This window comes from Rhodnius prolixus, unplaced genomic scaffold, assembly GCF_049639745.1.
Source record: "Rhodnius prolixus isolate KJV_2025 unplaced genomic scaffold, Rpr scaffold_11, whole genome shotgun sequence".
NCBI classification, from domain to species: domain Eukaryota; kingdom Metazoa; phylum Arthropoda; class Insecta; order Hemiptera; family Reduviidae; genus Rhodnius; species Rhodnius prolixus.
The window spans coordinates 2,496,697-2,512,423 of NW_027411625.1; the positions used below are offsets into that span (position 1 = coordinate 2,496,697).

Genomic DNA, 15,727 nt, shown 5'->3' on the forward strand with positions numbered 1-15,727 from the left:
TGTTTTGTTTTCTTTTCCTGCTTGACGGTGGAGCTGTTCATTAAGCACCTACTTTACACTGGTAAGCATCTGTACGGTAAAGATGCCCACAGGCTGCATCAGTTTGCATCTAATTTTAGCCAACTGATCTGTCATTTCATCTTCTTCTGATCCACAGTAGCTATGCACCCACTGGGAGGTGATTGTAATTATTGACCAGGGTAAAGATTGAAGGTGGGATGGCCCTTTTTTGATAATCTTATTGAACTGCGTAATCCCTACGCAGTTCTACAGTAACCCAGCAGTACAGAAATCGCCACATCTAACCGTTATTTGTCGTAATTCAGCAGAACCATTTGTATACAATCTCTGTAAACCTGCGTTGGATTCGCTGATTTCGTTTTATCGTTGTTTCTACACATTGCCTCTGAATGCTAATATCATATTAGGCAATCTATATGATTCTTACTTAGATTCGGATATAACAATCGAAGAAGTACAGCGGGCTGTAAAATCTGCTAAAAACAATAAGGCTGTTGGTACAGATGCAATCCCTTTTGAATATTATAAATTGCTACCACCTAGTTTTGAGCATTATTTAGTAAATTTATTTAATGTTATCTTCCACTCAGGTAGAGCACCCAACAAATAGTCAAAAATTAAAATTAAACCTTTTTTTAAAAAGGGAGATAAGTCGGATCCTAACAATTATAGAAGCATAGCCCTCGTTAACACTATGATGAAGCTTTTTACTTCTATCATAACCCAACGACTTTCTAATTGGTCTGAACAAAATAACATTATCCCCGAGGAACAGAACGGATTCCGTGAGTCCAGGGGTTGTATTGATAGCATTTTCACATTGAGCTCTGCCATAAACTTGAATATTATTAAGAAAAATAAATATGTCTTTGCCACATTTGTTGATATGCAGAAAGCATTTGATTCAATCGACCACGCTAACTTGTGGCGCAAACTTCACTCGTTTGGAATTTCTCAAAAAATAATAATCTCATTAAAAAATATTTATGACAAAGCCAATATGTTATTAGATTATAATTATTCGCTTTCTGATCCGATTAATATTACCAGAGGTGTTCTCCAAGGGGAAACAGCTAGCCCTCTTTTGTTTAATCTATTTATTTCTGATATTGCTGATTTTTATAAATCAAAAAATTCATTTGGTATTCCAATCTCCAGCAACTATGATCTATCCATTCTATTATATGCGGACGATATGGTTTTTCTGTCTGATTCGTGGCATGAATGTCAAAAAAAGCTGAATTTTTTGAATGAATACTGTAGTAATAATTCGCTTATTGTCAACACTGACAAAACCAAAATTGTAATTTTCCATAAAGCTAGAAGAAAGAAAACATTTAAGCCGCTTGTTTACAATAATCACGTTATTGAGGTATTAAATTCCTATACATATTTAGGTGTCCACTTTAGCTCTTCCGGAAAGTTTAGGCAAGCCAGTCAGATGTTCATTAAAAAAGCTAAATATGCAACCTCCGTAGTTAAAAATATTCTGATTAAGTCTAAGTCTGATTCATGGGTTACTAAGGAGCGACTCTATAAAAGTATAGTAAACGGTTCTCTACTTTATTGTGCTGAAGTCTGGGCTCCCATCTACAGTCGCGATCTTAATAAAGTCCTAAGCAATTTTGTTAAAAATATTTATCATTTACCTCGTCTAACTCCCAGTCATTTCATTAGATTGGAGACTGGTCTCCCTCATCCAGAGTCTGAAGTAGTGAAAAGAATGGTCTCTTGGTACAATAAAATACAAAATATGACTGACCAGCGGTTACCAAAAATTGTATTTAATGCTTTAAAGGTAGTCGATGGTAGCAATTATAATAATGTAAATTATAACTGGTACACCCAATTCAAGAACAAATTATTGCCTGTTGGTTTTGAACATATTTTAGAATTAAACTCCAGCCTTTCTAGTATTGAAATAAAAAATATTGACGAGCGATTCTATAACCATTTGTTGTCCTCTGATATCGACAGGGTCATCCATTCAAATTATAATAAGGAATTTAGACATTTTAGCTCTCTAAAGGGTGGTGAAGATTACTTTGTATCTAGATGTTCCATTAAAAAGCATAGATTGGTTTCACAAATTCGTCTTTCTAATTTTGATTCGCCTTCTTTTTATGTTAATAATGAATGTATCAAGTTAAACAGTTCGGAAATGTGTCCGATTTGTAATTCTTGTAAACCCGAGAATTTAATGCATTTTTTAATAGAATGCGCTATGTATAATGACCCTAGGAGAAGATATCTATGTAAGTACATTAGTAAAAATTTCCCTAATATTACAAATTTACACAACTTATTAACAATTAACTCTAAAGAAAAATTAAATGACATTTATTATTTTGCACTAGAAGCTTTAAAAATACGACAACTAATATTATTGTAATAAGTAACTTAATGATAACATGCGTGCTTCTACTATTATTGTCATTATATTATTATTCTTACTTCAACAATACAGTTATTTCCGTACTCTGCCCTGTCAAACTTAATAAAATGTGCAAAATCTAAAATCGAGAATGTTAGGTTTAGCCTATTTTCTATAATATTATTGTATTTTTATCTATCTTTCTGTTTTCCTCTTCTTCTTTTTTTTTCAGTTTTCCAGTCATGTAAATTTTCTTTTATAATTATTGCAAGGATTACTTTTATTTTCTAACTTTGTCTAAAAAAAAAAAAAAATTATAACCAGACCCATTTGTAAAGAGTGTAGCTCTAAAAACAAATAAATTTATTCTATTCTATTCTATTCAATCTCTGTAAACCTAAACTTTAGTACTAAATCTTTAGAAATAAATTGCGTGAGAAATTTGATTATGTTAAAGAGAGTGCTTTTCAGCCTTAATGCAGTGGAGGAAAGCAGTTTAAAAGTTTTGAAAAAGCTTGCTAAGGGTCCGGTATTTAAAGAATTTAAGATGAGTTATCTAGGAGCACCCAGGAATGATCAGCAGTCTATTCATAAAGAAAAAGCCTGTAAATAAGACTAAAATATAAATTAACAACAGGAGAATTTATTCTATTATAAATATTAAAAGTACCGAGCTAACTTGAATTATGACTTTAAATTAGTAAATAAAAGTAAATTGATCGCCTATTTTTTTAGAGGGGGGGCTTAACGTCCAAGTACCAATTAGGAATCGTATACGGAGACTATATATACTATACTTTAACTATACTATACTTTAATAACTATACTTTACTTTTAACAATTTTTCCTAACAAATAAAAAATAGCTATACGCGGGATTCGATCTGGGAATCTCCCACTCACAAAGCCACGCTCATAACCTTTAGACCAACACTCAACAAAGAATATATAAGGTGCTAAAGTGTTAGTAATTGCCTAGAAGAAAAAAAAAAACAAAACTATTGGGTAGCAAAATAAACGTATTAAAGACAATTTATTATTCTGTTGTGTTTGTGATCTTGTTTCCTACTGGAGAATTAGCTGCTTCGCTACATGTGCTTTATGCTGATATTTATTTTTTTGAAAGTGGGGATGATGGTAAGATTGGGAATGGTGTTATATTTACTTCTTTCCGTTATTGATTGTAAAATTGTCTCTCATAACCGTAACTATTTCTAACATTACGTCTCCGAAGTCTTAAATTTTGTATTCTTTCAACAATGAAGCAGACGTTCATTCAATACTTCTCACCCTTCAACTTCACAAATTAACCCAAAGTTTTTAGTGATAAATACAGTCTTCGGGTCAAAAAAGATAACTCGTGAAAAGTAGACCTTTGTTTTCGACTCACTCCTACCCGTTTTCGCGAAAGTAATCCTTCTATTGTTTACTAAGTTAAGGCTCAAGATTTCTTGTAGGCTTGGATCAGTAGGGCAAGTGAGTTACCATCATAACATATCTTGGCTTAAGATATGTGTATCAATTAGTGTCTGGAGCTCTGACTCGAATTGATTGCTTATGGTTGTTGCAGGTGTGAGGAGGTGTGCGGACTGCGGCTGGTGGATGGAGGCAGAAGCGACTCTGGCGATGGGGCGATGGGTGTGAGCCAGGTGACCGTAGCCGCGCTGCTGCTGCTGCTGGAGGCTGGTGCCTCCCCGGATTGTCCGGCCGGCTGTTCCTGCTCCGCTCAGCTGGCTCTCGTCACCTGCATCAAGGCCGGCCTCACCTCTCTTCCTCTCAACCTCTCTCCTCACACCACCAAACTGTAAGTATTCCATACTTTGCTTGTGCTGTTACGAAAGAACATGCTGAACGATACAAACGCTGCGTAAACTTCACCAAAATGAGCAGTCTGTTGGAAAGCCATAGTTTATTATATCTGGTATCTATATTGAGAGCGAAATGGGTTTTGAAATTGAAATGGAAATTGATTAAAGAAAGAACAGCAAAGAGAGTCATTCTTTGGTTGACTCAGTCCCCACCTACCGGTCTTTCTGGCGATACAGTTTTGGTAGACCACTTTGGCTACGTCATTCTTGACTTTCTTACGGTATTCGGTGCTTTGCGGCATTATTATTATCCTACTTTTTTCTCGCAAGGCGAGGTGTAAGAAGACCCTATCTAAAAGGAGACCTATCTGAAAGGATTTTGCCATGCCATAAACTGATATATTTTTACTGCTGCTCACTCAATGTCAAGGAACTTTCTTACTGTGTGCGCTGTTCTCCATAAAACAGCCTTCTGCGTAGTTAGAATGTACTTTCTTTCAAGCGAAACCCTCCCCGTGGAAGCGTTCGAGCTCAGTTGAGACTATGACGTTCCTAGTGACGACCAAAGGCGTGATCTCAGTTGCCGTTAAGTTCCACATATCACACAACTCTGCTGCTATACTTAAGCTTCTAATCCTTACTCTCAAATCATTATATAAAAGTTCAAGTTGGCTTAACGTAGTATCCTTGGTCATATCCTTAACATTGCCATTTACCTTAACATTTTAGTACTTACCGCAACGACACCGCAATGTTTTTCACAAACTCAAATCCTTTTGAAGACTCAAATCCTTTTGAAGACTCAAATCCTTTTGAAGACTCAAATCCTTTTGAAGACTCAAATCCTTTTGAAGACTCAAATCCTTTTGAAGACTCAGATCCTTTTGAATTCTCAAAATCTCTCGAAGTTTAGTTGGAACGTTCTGAACTGAACTTGAGAACGATTGATTTTGAACAAAACCTATCTGAGCATACGGCACTGAACTGTAGGGCTTCATGTAATTGCAACATACAACACACTCAATTTTTCCAATCCAAAGTCCAATGTAGAATTGCAAATGTTGTCTTTTACGTCAATTATATTTTCACAAGAGTTTGCTCCTATAGCTCCTATAGCTCCTAGGCTTCAAAAGCTGCAATTCTTACTTCCAATCCTCGCTCTTCCTGAAAACGAATTTGCAATAATATTATAATCCTTGCATTGCTTTTTTCAATTTTATGACTCTTGGTCAACCAGATTGCTAAAATTTCGAGATTTAGGCAGCGCAATATCGATTATTTTTATACTGTCACTTAATTAATCAATAGCAATAAATAAATACATTTCATTGCTTAGAAACTACAAATTTTTATTTTGCAAATCTAATACTGCAATAATGTTTGATTCACAGCCCAGTATTCTGCAAACATAAGTTTTTATTTAAACTAATTTTTTAAGTATTATTTTATATAAAAATGTTTAAACAGTCATTAAGAAAGATCCCACAACCAGGTAGGCTGTAAACAATTTTAGGTATACCTGAGAGCTTCGAGCATGAAAAGGTTAATTGTTGTTATCTTTTGCTGAAAAGCTCTCTGGGATGCTAATAAGATTCAGTACGTGCCCAAAAAACAAAATCTTTAGCAAAGATTAAATGTTGCTGAGTTTTCTATACTGCAGATTGCTACTCAGCTAACTCCGAAAAATTAAACTTGTGGACTGCAACATCTTCAGTGAATCTGATCAACCTTTTTTAAAGACACTACGTTTTTCTATGTGTATGTGTCTGATTGATGCACTGAACAGATTTTATTTACATATTAATAAAATGATCAAACCATAATTTAACAACTTATTAGCATTTTTTTTTTCTTCTTCTTCTTCCAGAGATATCTCAAGCAACAATATCACTGGAATCAGTCAGTCTTCATTTTTCAACCTACCAGATCTTGAAGAACTGTTAGTATTCTAGTATTAGCATACTAATTACTATTTCGATTCCAATTGTTATTAATTGAAGTTAACCATATTCAACACAAAGTCTGCCGAAAGTGTCAATAGTAAAGGTTTAGTGGGAACGTTTTTTTTAATTGATAATTTCCCCCCCCCCCCCCCAAAAAAAAAAATTGAAAATAGTTGGAAGAATTTTACTGTATCTTTTTATTTTCTTTCTCCGTCTAGATCATTGTTTATTTGATTTTACAAATTTTGTAATCGTAAAAATAATTTTACACTTTCCTGAAAAAAGGTAGAATCGAAATCAGGGTTTTATATAAAAAACGAAATACAAAATATGATGGCCAAATGTCAGAAATAATTTTTGAAATTTTTCATTACAATACATAGTTTATACTCTTATTTTTAAGATATTCTTGTGTTAGTTGAAATAAAAAGGTACAAGGATAAGAAAAGTGTTTATATTTCACCGAAAGATTTTTGTATAATTGGTTATACATACTAAGATGTTGCATGTATTCTGCAATTTAGTTCTTTTTTAAATTTTACTTAGTTGCCCATTCATGATCAGTATGAATATTTAATTAATGATTAATCACTTCTTAGAGAAATGCATTGTTTTAATCCAGTGTTTCAGTCCGAATTCAGTAGCCCTTGAAATCCTTACTTCTTCTATCGTCTAGGACACTGTAGAGACCTTGCAGATTCTCTACCATTCTTTGTAGTTATAGTCAAACTTTTCTTCTATTCTATTCCTCTCTCTTGCAATCCTTTACTTACTTCCTCCTCTCAAGTCCTTCTTTATCTTCTTTTATCTTCATTCCTTTCCCTTTACTTCATTTTTCATTCTTCCTAATTTGTTTAGGTGGTTTAGCTAGACATTTAAAACTCTCCACTTGCTCCAGGATACTGCCCTCAATTTTTCACTTGAAGCTTCTTTCAATTTCGCCAATTGTGATGCAATAACATTTCTTCAACATTCGCGCCAACTCTTCCACCAGCATGTTTAAGTTTATTGCATGAACTAGAAGATCTTCTTTGAATCTGCTGCTACCAGAACATCATCAGCTATGCCAATGTACTAAATTCCGCTCTTAGAAGTTTCCTAAACTTACAAATTACAACCTCTATTTTATGATTTCCATACATTGTTCTGTACATAAAATGTGCAGAACACATAAATGTACACTAATTTCCCTCACTTGCAATTGTAGCATGTAACAAAAACATAAATGGAAGTTAAATTCACTTTATTAAACTGATGAATCAACCCATAACGATGGATAAAATTCCGAAGCCGGTCAAGAGTAAACTATGACGGCAAAAAAAAAAAAAAATTAACTGTTTTATATTTAATTGGAGAGGATACTAGCTTCGAAATGTTAAGAAGAAATAATGGGATTTCTTCAACAGCCTCAATTAATTCACTCCTCTTATGAAAGAAGTACAATATGTCAATTAATGAATGCTAGGGTAAAGAAATGAGCCAATTAAATCTCCTTCTGCCATAAATATTCTTGCGGAAAGCGCTTAATTGTACTTTTTAAAAAAATGTGAATAATACATGTTTATGTTCATTAATTGTAATTATTGTTTACGATGGGTGCATTTATATTTATGAGTTTTTATTGCATAATGTACACATTTTTCTGGTTATCGATTAAATAAATAATAAACAAAAACTAAATAAGTACTATTTTTTTTAACAATTATTTGCTTTCTGTTAGGTCTTTGGCACTTATTGACTTAAATAGCCATGCATAGATAGAACTTAGATTGATATAATGATAATAATTCTTAAAGCTTTGTAGACTAATCACATAATTTAAGCTCGTATTTCTTTGTATCTCTTTTTTTTAAAACGTTTTCCAGGGAAGTTGACTTTGAGAGTTCTCTTGAAGTGTAAAATACACTTCTGATACACTTCCTGTTAGATAAGGTGCCAGGTCAGTGCAATTCACGGTTGCATCAACCTAAATTATTAAGTTAAATTTAAAGCAATGTTAAAATCCCATATTTCAAAATAATAAAAACTAACCTTCAGTTAGATTTTAAAGAATATATTTCTGAATAAGAATTGCAATTCTTACTCCTGAGTAAAAGGAAGCATTGCGATCTCACACAATTTTCAAAATTGAACGTTAGCCTTTAAGTTTAAAAGTAAGGGGTTTAAGAAAGTTGTTGCAGTTAGGGGATTTGGTTTTGGAGCTGGAATTAAGTGATTGGGGTTGCTTGGTAACCAAAGACATTCACGTTTTAAGTAAGCAAATATCCTAATTGCAGAGGTTTCAGTGGAAGCAAACTATAGTGACCCAAACTTAGTTTTGTTAGTCTAGGCACTAAGTCGTTTCAAACTGGAATGTACATCTACATAGCTTGGGTAATTTTACAAGGCTCAGGATATTACAAGATTGGAAATAAATTTAAAAAAAAAATCGTCTGCTTAAAAAATGTTAAACAGCCAAAGGAAACATTTTCTTGAAACGCCTTTAGTTGCAAAATTATCTCGTGCTGTCCGCAGTTATCCTGCCAGCTTCCAAACTTACATAAATATTTATGAAGCTTATAGGGAAACAAACAAACTGACTTAAATTAAAAATTTGAATTGAAAAGAAAACAATTATATTTAATGAAACAGTTTTTAGGTTCATTACAAGTTTTCTATAACTGTTTGGTAGAAGAATTGTATTTATCAAACTTGAGTTTACATGGTAGCGAGTTCAATTAACCAGAGGTGCATAACCTTCTAAAATTTTAAGGCCACAATTTGTGTTGATGAAGGACTACAATATCCCGTTCTCCGATGTCCTATATAAGTTTACTTTTCTTAAGAACATTTATTACTATAATAAAATGATTGATGATAAAATAATTTACACTAAAGATTATTGACTGATGTCGATTTTTCCATATTAATAACAAATTAATAATAAAAATAATACAGATTAAACGCTGATATAAAAACCATAAATTGTGAGCATGGAAAAACACATAAAGTTCGGACAAACACAATTCTCTATCAGAAACGAATTTTCGTAAAACTAAATCAATGTTGGTGAGGATTGCACTAAGAAGTTTCTGGCTAACATTTGACGGTGGATCTAATTGTCTCGTAGGGAGCCCTTCGGCTTTCCGCCCCTTTTTGAACTCTTCTCCATTACCCTCATATCCCAAAACACACCAAAAATTATTTTTCGCAAAATGATTAAAAATAAAAAAACTATATAGGTTCACATCTGAACAGTTAATAATAAAATATTTTCTAGCAACATCCGATAAAACAACAAAAACCTTTTAAAAGATAAAACATGGATTTTCAACAAGCTTGATATTCTCTAGCGTAGCTTATTAATCTCCCTAGATGCAGTTTAGAAAAGCGATTTTAGTCCAAGTTTTTGAACTTCTAAGATCCTCAATCGTTTTGTAATCCTGAGCAAACAGCGGTTGCCACTACGAAAAAAATTTTAAAACAGAGAAATACAAACTTGGAAAAGAGTGACGGCATTAGAGTTAACTCATAGTTAGATGAGTGTGAGCACATCCTGCTCCTTAAGTTCTGGAGCCCAAAGGCTAAGTTTTGCTTACTGAGCACTCTTGGATGGCCATCATAGAAGCCTATTAGTTCTGAGTTTAGTATTTTCATGAGGAAAGTGTTCACAAACCACGAAATGATTGGAACCTTACGATATTACAGGAAGGCTGGAATGTGGTTTTTGGAAAAGGGTGCTTAGGAGGTTTTCATTTTTTAATAGGAGTTTGGAAGCGCTTAGGCTTAGAGACCTAATTCTAATTATGATTATTATGAACATCAATATCAAAAATTAGTTCGAGTGTTCAGCCATGATGTTTTGCGCATGTATTTAACTTTTCTTTTTTTTCAAAAAACTTCTGATTTCCTTAGGATTCATAGAATTTTTAGAGGACAATTCGAAGGAATTGGACTTTAGGCACCTCTCTAAAATACCTCCTCGTTACAATCGTATAGATCTATTTTACAAAATAGATGTTTATGTATTCCAATTTAAAATAATAACGTTCATATTAATAAGATAAAATCATGTGCGTTTTCACTCCACAATTTTGTTTTCTTAACATAATCTCCAATTTATATTTCAGCATTTTGGGCGAAAATCAGTTGCAGAAAATTGATCCAAATACATTTACAAATAACCTAAAGTTAAAAAGATTGTAAGTTTAAACTTTATTTATTTACTTTTAAATGTACTTTTAAGAAGTTAATTAAGAATTTACAATTGAAACATTTTATCATAATAAGTAGGAAATAAATGATTTATTAATGTTACATCGTTGTGAATTTCAGAAATTTACAAAACTGTGGACTTTATGAGATCCCCTGGGAAACTTTTCGTCCTTTAAAACACCTAACTTCATTGTAAGTAGATTAAGTTCTATATTTCCAAACTATGCACATATAATCATGAACAAAATTAACTAATAATTCTTGCTTCTCAGGCAACTAGATCAGAACGAAATAAGGGAAATTCCAACTAACCATTTGTATAATATGAGCGAACTTAGAAATTTAAGATTAGATTCAAATAAATTAACTGAAGTACCAACGGAAGCATTTGAGTACCTATCATCACTTGAAGCACTGTAAGTTATTTTATAATACATAAAAATGAAATAAAGGGAGCGAAGGGATTAACTTAGATGAGGTTCGTTGGCTCAGAACACGGAGGTCTAGGACTAATGCAGCAGCTTCAAGCTTTTACACACTTTTTTCTCCCTAACCAGCCTACGCTACTGCTCAATGTTCTGTACCTAAACTTCAAAACACTGAAGGCCTAAGCCTGGAAGTACACTGAAAACAAAAAAAAATCTGGGCGCAATGTTGCCTATTCATTTTTAAAAAAGTAATAATAATGACAAGGAAAAGTACGCTGGAGGTTTCGAATACATGCAGTGGTGTTGTCAGATTGTTCTCTACCTAACAGCCACTAAAGTCAGTATGGACAAGTGATATTTGTGCCCGAAGGCTGGCATTGCACATGGAAGAGAGAAATAGTCTCAAGTGTACGCCTTATTATTATTGGTGGTAGTAATAGAAGAAATTTTAAGAAATAAAAACTGGAAGTTAAATCTTAATAAAATTAAAGTAACGTCTATTTTTCCAGGCAGGCTTTACATATAAATACCAAATTAGGTGTCGTGAACGGAGGCGATTAGCAAACATATTTTTTAATGAATTCTTTTTGTTAACCATTAAATAAAATCCAAGGCTACTTCTCGCTCGGCTACCGTGGCGCTTTTATAGTATAGTTGAATTATTAATTAAATTAAGATTAATAATCTTAAGTTAAATCTTCTATGGATGTAAATATAATATAATGCAGATATTTTAGCTGCATTCTTAATCGCAAGTAGTCAGAAGGTACTGCATATATTTAAAAGATTTGTGATTTTTATAATTTAAGATTGATCGAACGAATTATTAATAATCACAGATTTTACCATATATGTAAGATATACCCTAAATTATTTTATTAACTATCCGTTCTGGTAAATGTAGTGGCTCTTAAAAAATATACTTTTTGATTTTTAATTTAATTTATATTTATTTATGTTTATACATTGTCAAAATCGTTATAATGATAATAATAAGAAATAAATTAGCTGAGTGGTAGATTACTGGATTGAGGACTTGGAGATCCTGGTTTGAGTCCAGCTGTCTTCCGTAAGTTTTGTTTTCCTTCCAGAGACCTCTTATAGAGGTACAGTAATGAAAAATGTACCCCAGATGTTGATGAGCCCTAAATTAATCTATCACCGGCGCTAAAGCACAAAGGTCCCTGGCCTAGTCAAGGATTTTTTTCCAGACCTCTCGTGGTTTTTTTTGTCTGTTATTTTTCTCTGGCGCATCGACTATTTAGCCATTAGTTAATTTCCACGCGTTGCGAGATACAAGGAGGCAACCACCATGCTAAATAGCCAAGAGGTCAGTCTTAACACTAAGCTTACACACCAAGGAACATTCTAATTTAACGCGTTTCGAAGCGATCTTCTTGCGAAAGTGACGACCTCAGGGATCTTTTTGACCGTTGATGCTCTTCTAGTGCAGTGTGGCAAAGCACAACAGAATCTGTTGTCAAACTGAGCATGTTTTTTTTACTAACCACTTATTTAGATGGTAAAAAATTATTAGATTAATTTTTTTAGAACCTACATAATATTCAAATTTATTTCGAAAATTTATATTATTCGGCATTAATGAAATATCATTTCAGAAATTTAGGGAGTAATCTGTTAAGTGAATTACCCGTGAATGCATTTACGCCGCTACGTTATTTGGTTATTTTGTGAGTAATTTTGTTTTATATTCTTTTGATTTAAAATTTTAAATCGTTTGAAAAACTGGAAAAATAAGTTCATTTTATTTCCAGATATTTGAAAAGAAATCAAATATCAGTGATCCATGACGATGCTTTCTCCAATTTAACTTCACTGAGGGTGTTGTAAGTTATTATTATTATTATTATTAGTAGTAGTAGTAGTAGTATTTGATTTATTTTTTTTTAATTGCAAGGAAACTAAGAAAGTTTCAAGCCTGTAACTTTACACTTTTTAGTTAGTACATATTTTTGCACGTATTTTATTACGCATTTATCGGTTTATTTTTGTTTATTTTTTCACAGAGAACTGGACGATAATTTGCTTACTCACATACCCATAGCCCTCACCAAACTGACAGCTCTTCAGGAATTGTAAGTGAACTTTTAACATCAAAAATTGTTTCTATCCTATTTTAAAGGAAGTTGTAAGTAAATCTGAAAATGTATTTTAAGTTTATTGACTACTCAAGTTCATGTTAGAGAAGCAGAGGTCGGTCGCACGTGACTTTATAAAGATGTAGAAAGAATCAAAAATCTTAGCCACAAACTTGTAACTTCATTTCCTACACCTTTATTTTTGAAGCATACTTCTTTCCATCTCGTTATAAGAAATTGTGCGAATTATAATTTAGTAAATTGTTTTACAGATCTCTCTCAGGAAACCGGATAAAGTACATACCAAGTGGAGTTCTACAAACTGCTCAGGGCCTCTCACATCTGGAACTCAAAGGAAACCCACTAATTGGTGTTGATCCACATGCTTTTTCATTTTTACCCAAGTTAAGAAAATTGTAAGACCAATTTTGGAAACATGTATCTTTTAATAGATCTTTTTTATTCTAAATTTTTATTATTTCTATGACAGAATTTTGTCCGATGCAAGGGAGTTGACGGAATTTCCTAGCCTTAACGGAACTTCCGCCCTGGAAATATTAAGAATTGACAGGGCAAGTTTACATTCAGTTCCTAAAACCCTCTGCATCACTTGTCCTAAAATAAAGAGTCTGTAAGTTTGGCAATATTTTAGTAAGTATTTTAATTATTATCATGACGTGCAATAAAGAATATATATATTTTTGCAGCGATATGAAACTGAATAATTTGAAGCAAGTACCAGACTTGTCCGGATGTAAGGATTTGAGAGTTTTGTAAGTAAATTTATTGATTTAGTAAATTATTAAAAATTGTTCTTTCAAATTTTGGAATGCTAAATATTGTAGCTAGCGATTTTAACAAAATTAAAAAAATTGACAAAATTCGTGAAATTAGAAGTAGGAATATGAAAATTATTATGTAAAATAATAGCTTTAAGGGATGTACGCGAGAAATCTACTAGAATTATTAGGATTTAAATTTAATTGGTTTGACAATTTACTAAAATCTATTGAGTTTAGAATATTTCTTTTTAAAAAGTGATTTATGTAATAAAGTTTTTTTGAGTTCTTTCTAAGTTCTATTTACGGAATTGAGTAGCTAGGATATACCAGGTTGGAATAGTGAATTTCATCAGCCTTATATACAGAATCCTATGGGAATCATCGTTATAGAAGTTTGAAAACTTTTCATTAAGAAATCTCAACATCTTAGAGGCTTTACTAATTATTGTATGTGTGAAAATGCACATCGATGGAGAGTGCAGCGTAAAAGAAAACTCCCGGTTCTTTAACAACATTGACTCATGACTTTTCAAAGCCCTCTGAAACATAAGAATAAAGAAACATGTCAGAAAATGTTGTGAATGTTATCACTTTGCATTTATTAATACTTACCTTCTGAGATTCTGCAATACTAGCAATAGAATCTCGGATATTCCTTTTACGACACTTGCACCATATAGAGTAATCATTTTTAAAATCTTTTGACACTTTAAAAATATTTAAGGTAAAAAAAAAATTCTGCATTTCACCCAATCTATTTGCACTTCAACGGATTGCCTTGTGAAGCAGTAGTTTAGCTGCTCATTTCTAAAGTGACCTGGATCCAAAGATTGGTAAATGTAGCGTTAAGCTGGAGTTTGCCTTTGTGTACGCTATACACAAATAGTTAAATAGTTACTCGCATCAACAAAACTACTTAACTACATACGTATTTTTGCAGGTTCTTACTATATGTATATTGGTTGAATTCTGGTGGGGCCAGCGTTTTAGGTTGTTCATGTGTTAGTCTTGAATAGTAAGAAATGCAAGATATCCTTCTAGTTGCTTGAATAAGTTGATACAATTAAATTACATTTTCCTCAATTTTTAAAACATTACAAGCGAAGGAAAAAAAAAACTTGTATCAGCATAAAAAGGTAGCTGTTTGCCAGAGTTTGATCAATATTTGCATTTTTTCACCATCTCAGTATTCTAACTTCCCAATAAACTTCCAGTGCACCCGAGTAGTGAGTCCACCACAGTTGGATAAATTAATTATTCGAGATCCATTTATCATGATATTTCTCTGTAAAACTTTGATAAACTAGCAGGGATTCCCTAAAAAGTAGATAGTCTACTATCGTCCACTATACTTGTAAAAGTGCCATAATTGAGCAATCTATGGCCATATCGTACTCGTAAAAATAATACATTCTCGATTAAATAATTCAATTATACTTTTCTTTTGTTTTACAATTCATTTAGAGATCTAGCTGGGAACAAAATCAAATCATTAGAAGGAAAACTGTTTCAAGGACTGAATTTAATGCATGATTTACTACTGTCTAAAAATGAAATTACTAAAATACCTCGAGACGCTTTCTATGGTCTGTCTAAATTGCAAGTTTTGTAAGTAAACATTTTAATATTATGACTACAAGTCCCTTTTCATAAATTAAATTTTGCTTAATTTTGTGCTTAATTTAACTCGTATTCTTTTAACCTTGTTTCAAAACAATTTCTTTTATAAACTTACAGAGATCTTGAAAGCAACACAATAAGTGATGTTCATTCAGAAGCGTTTACGCATTTCAATCAGTTAGAAGATTTGTGAGTAGCATTTTACTAAAGTTCAATTTTTACTCTTTAGGGTAGCAGTTTTGAATTTTGAATTGCTTTCCAAATTGATTTGATTTCTTAAGGAGACTTTAAAGTTTAAACGTTACATGGAATTTGAAGCACACTTTTATTAAAAACAGTTTAGAAAACTGAGAGATAAAAAAAAATTACTTTATTTAAGTGATAAAAAGATTGATAAATGTACTGTATTTAGTATAAAATATACCCATTTCAGGAATTTTATGTATTCTAATATTTATA

At 32.4% G+C, this 15,727-nt stretch overlaps 1 protein-coding gene across 3 annotated transcripts in view; it reads left to right on the forward strand.

Annotated features, from left to right (window-relative positions):
* The window catches only part of rk (G-protein coupled receptor rickets), a 144,749-nt gene that overhangs the window by 101,769 nt on the left and 27,253 nt on the right, over window positions 1–15,727 (forward strand). For all 3 annotated transcript variants that reach the window (XM_074137957.1, XM_074137956.1, XM_074137955.1), the window contains exons 2-14: window positions 3,965–4,198; window positions 6,070–6,141; window positions 10,255–10,326; window positions 10,460–10,531; window positions 10,612–10,755; window positions 12,387–12,458; window positions 12,543–12,614; window positions 12,795–12,863; window positions 13,139–13,282; window positions 13,357–13,497; window positions 13,574–13,639; window positions 15,113–15,256; window positions 15,386–15,457. In XM_074137957.1, coding sequence (XP_073994058.1) covers window positions 4,029–4,198; window positions 6,070–6,141; window positions 10,255–10,326; window positions 10,460–10,531; window positions 10,612–10,755; window positions 12,387–12,458; window positions 12,543–12,614; window positions 12,795–12,863; window positions 13,139–13,282; window positions 13,357–13,497; window positions 13,574–13,639; window positions 15,113–15,256; window positions 15,386–15,457 — 1,310 coding nt within the window. In that variant the 5' untranslated portion in view covers window positions 3,965–4,028. The remainder of the gene's footprint in view (window positions 1–3,964; window positions 4,199–6,069; window positions 6,142–10,254; window positions 10,327–10,459; window positions 10,532–10,611; window positions 10,756–12,386; window positions 12,459–12,542; window positions 12,615–12,794; window positions 12,864–13,138; window positions 13,283–13,356; window positions 13,498–13,573; window positions 13,640–15,112; window positions 15,257–15,385; window positions 15,458–15,727) is intronic.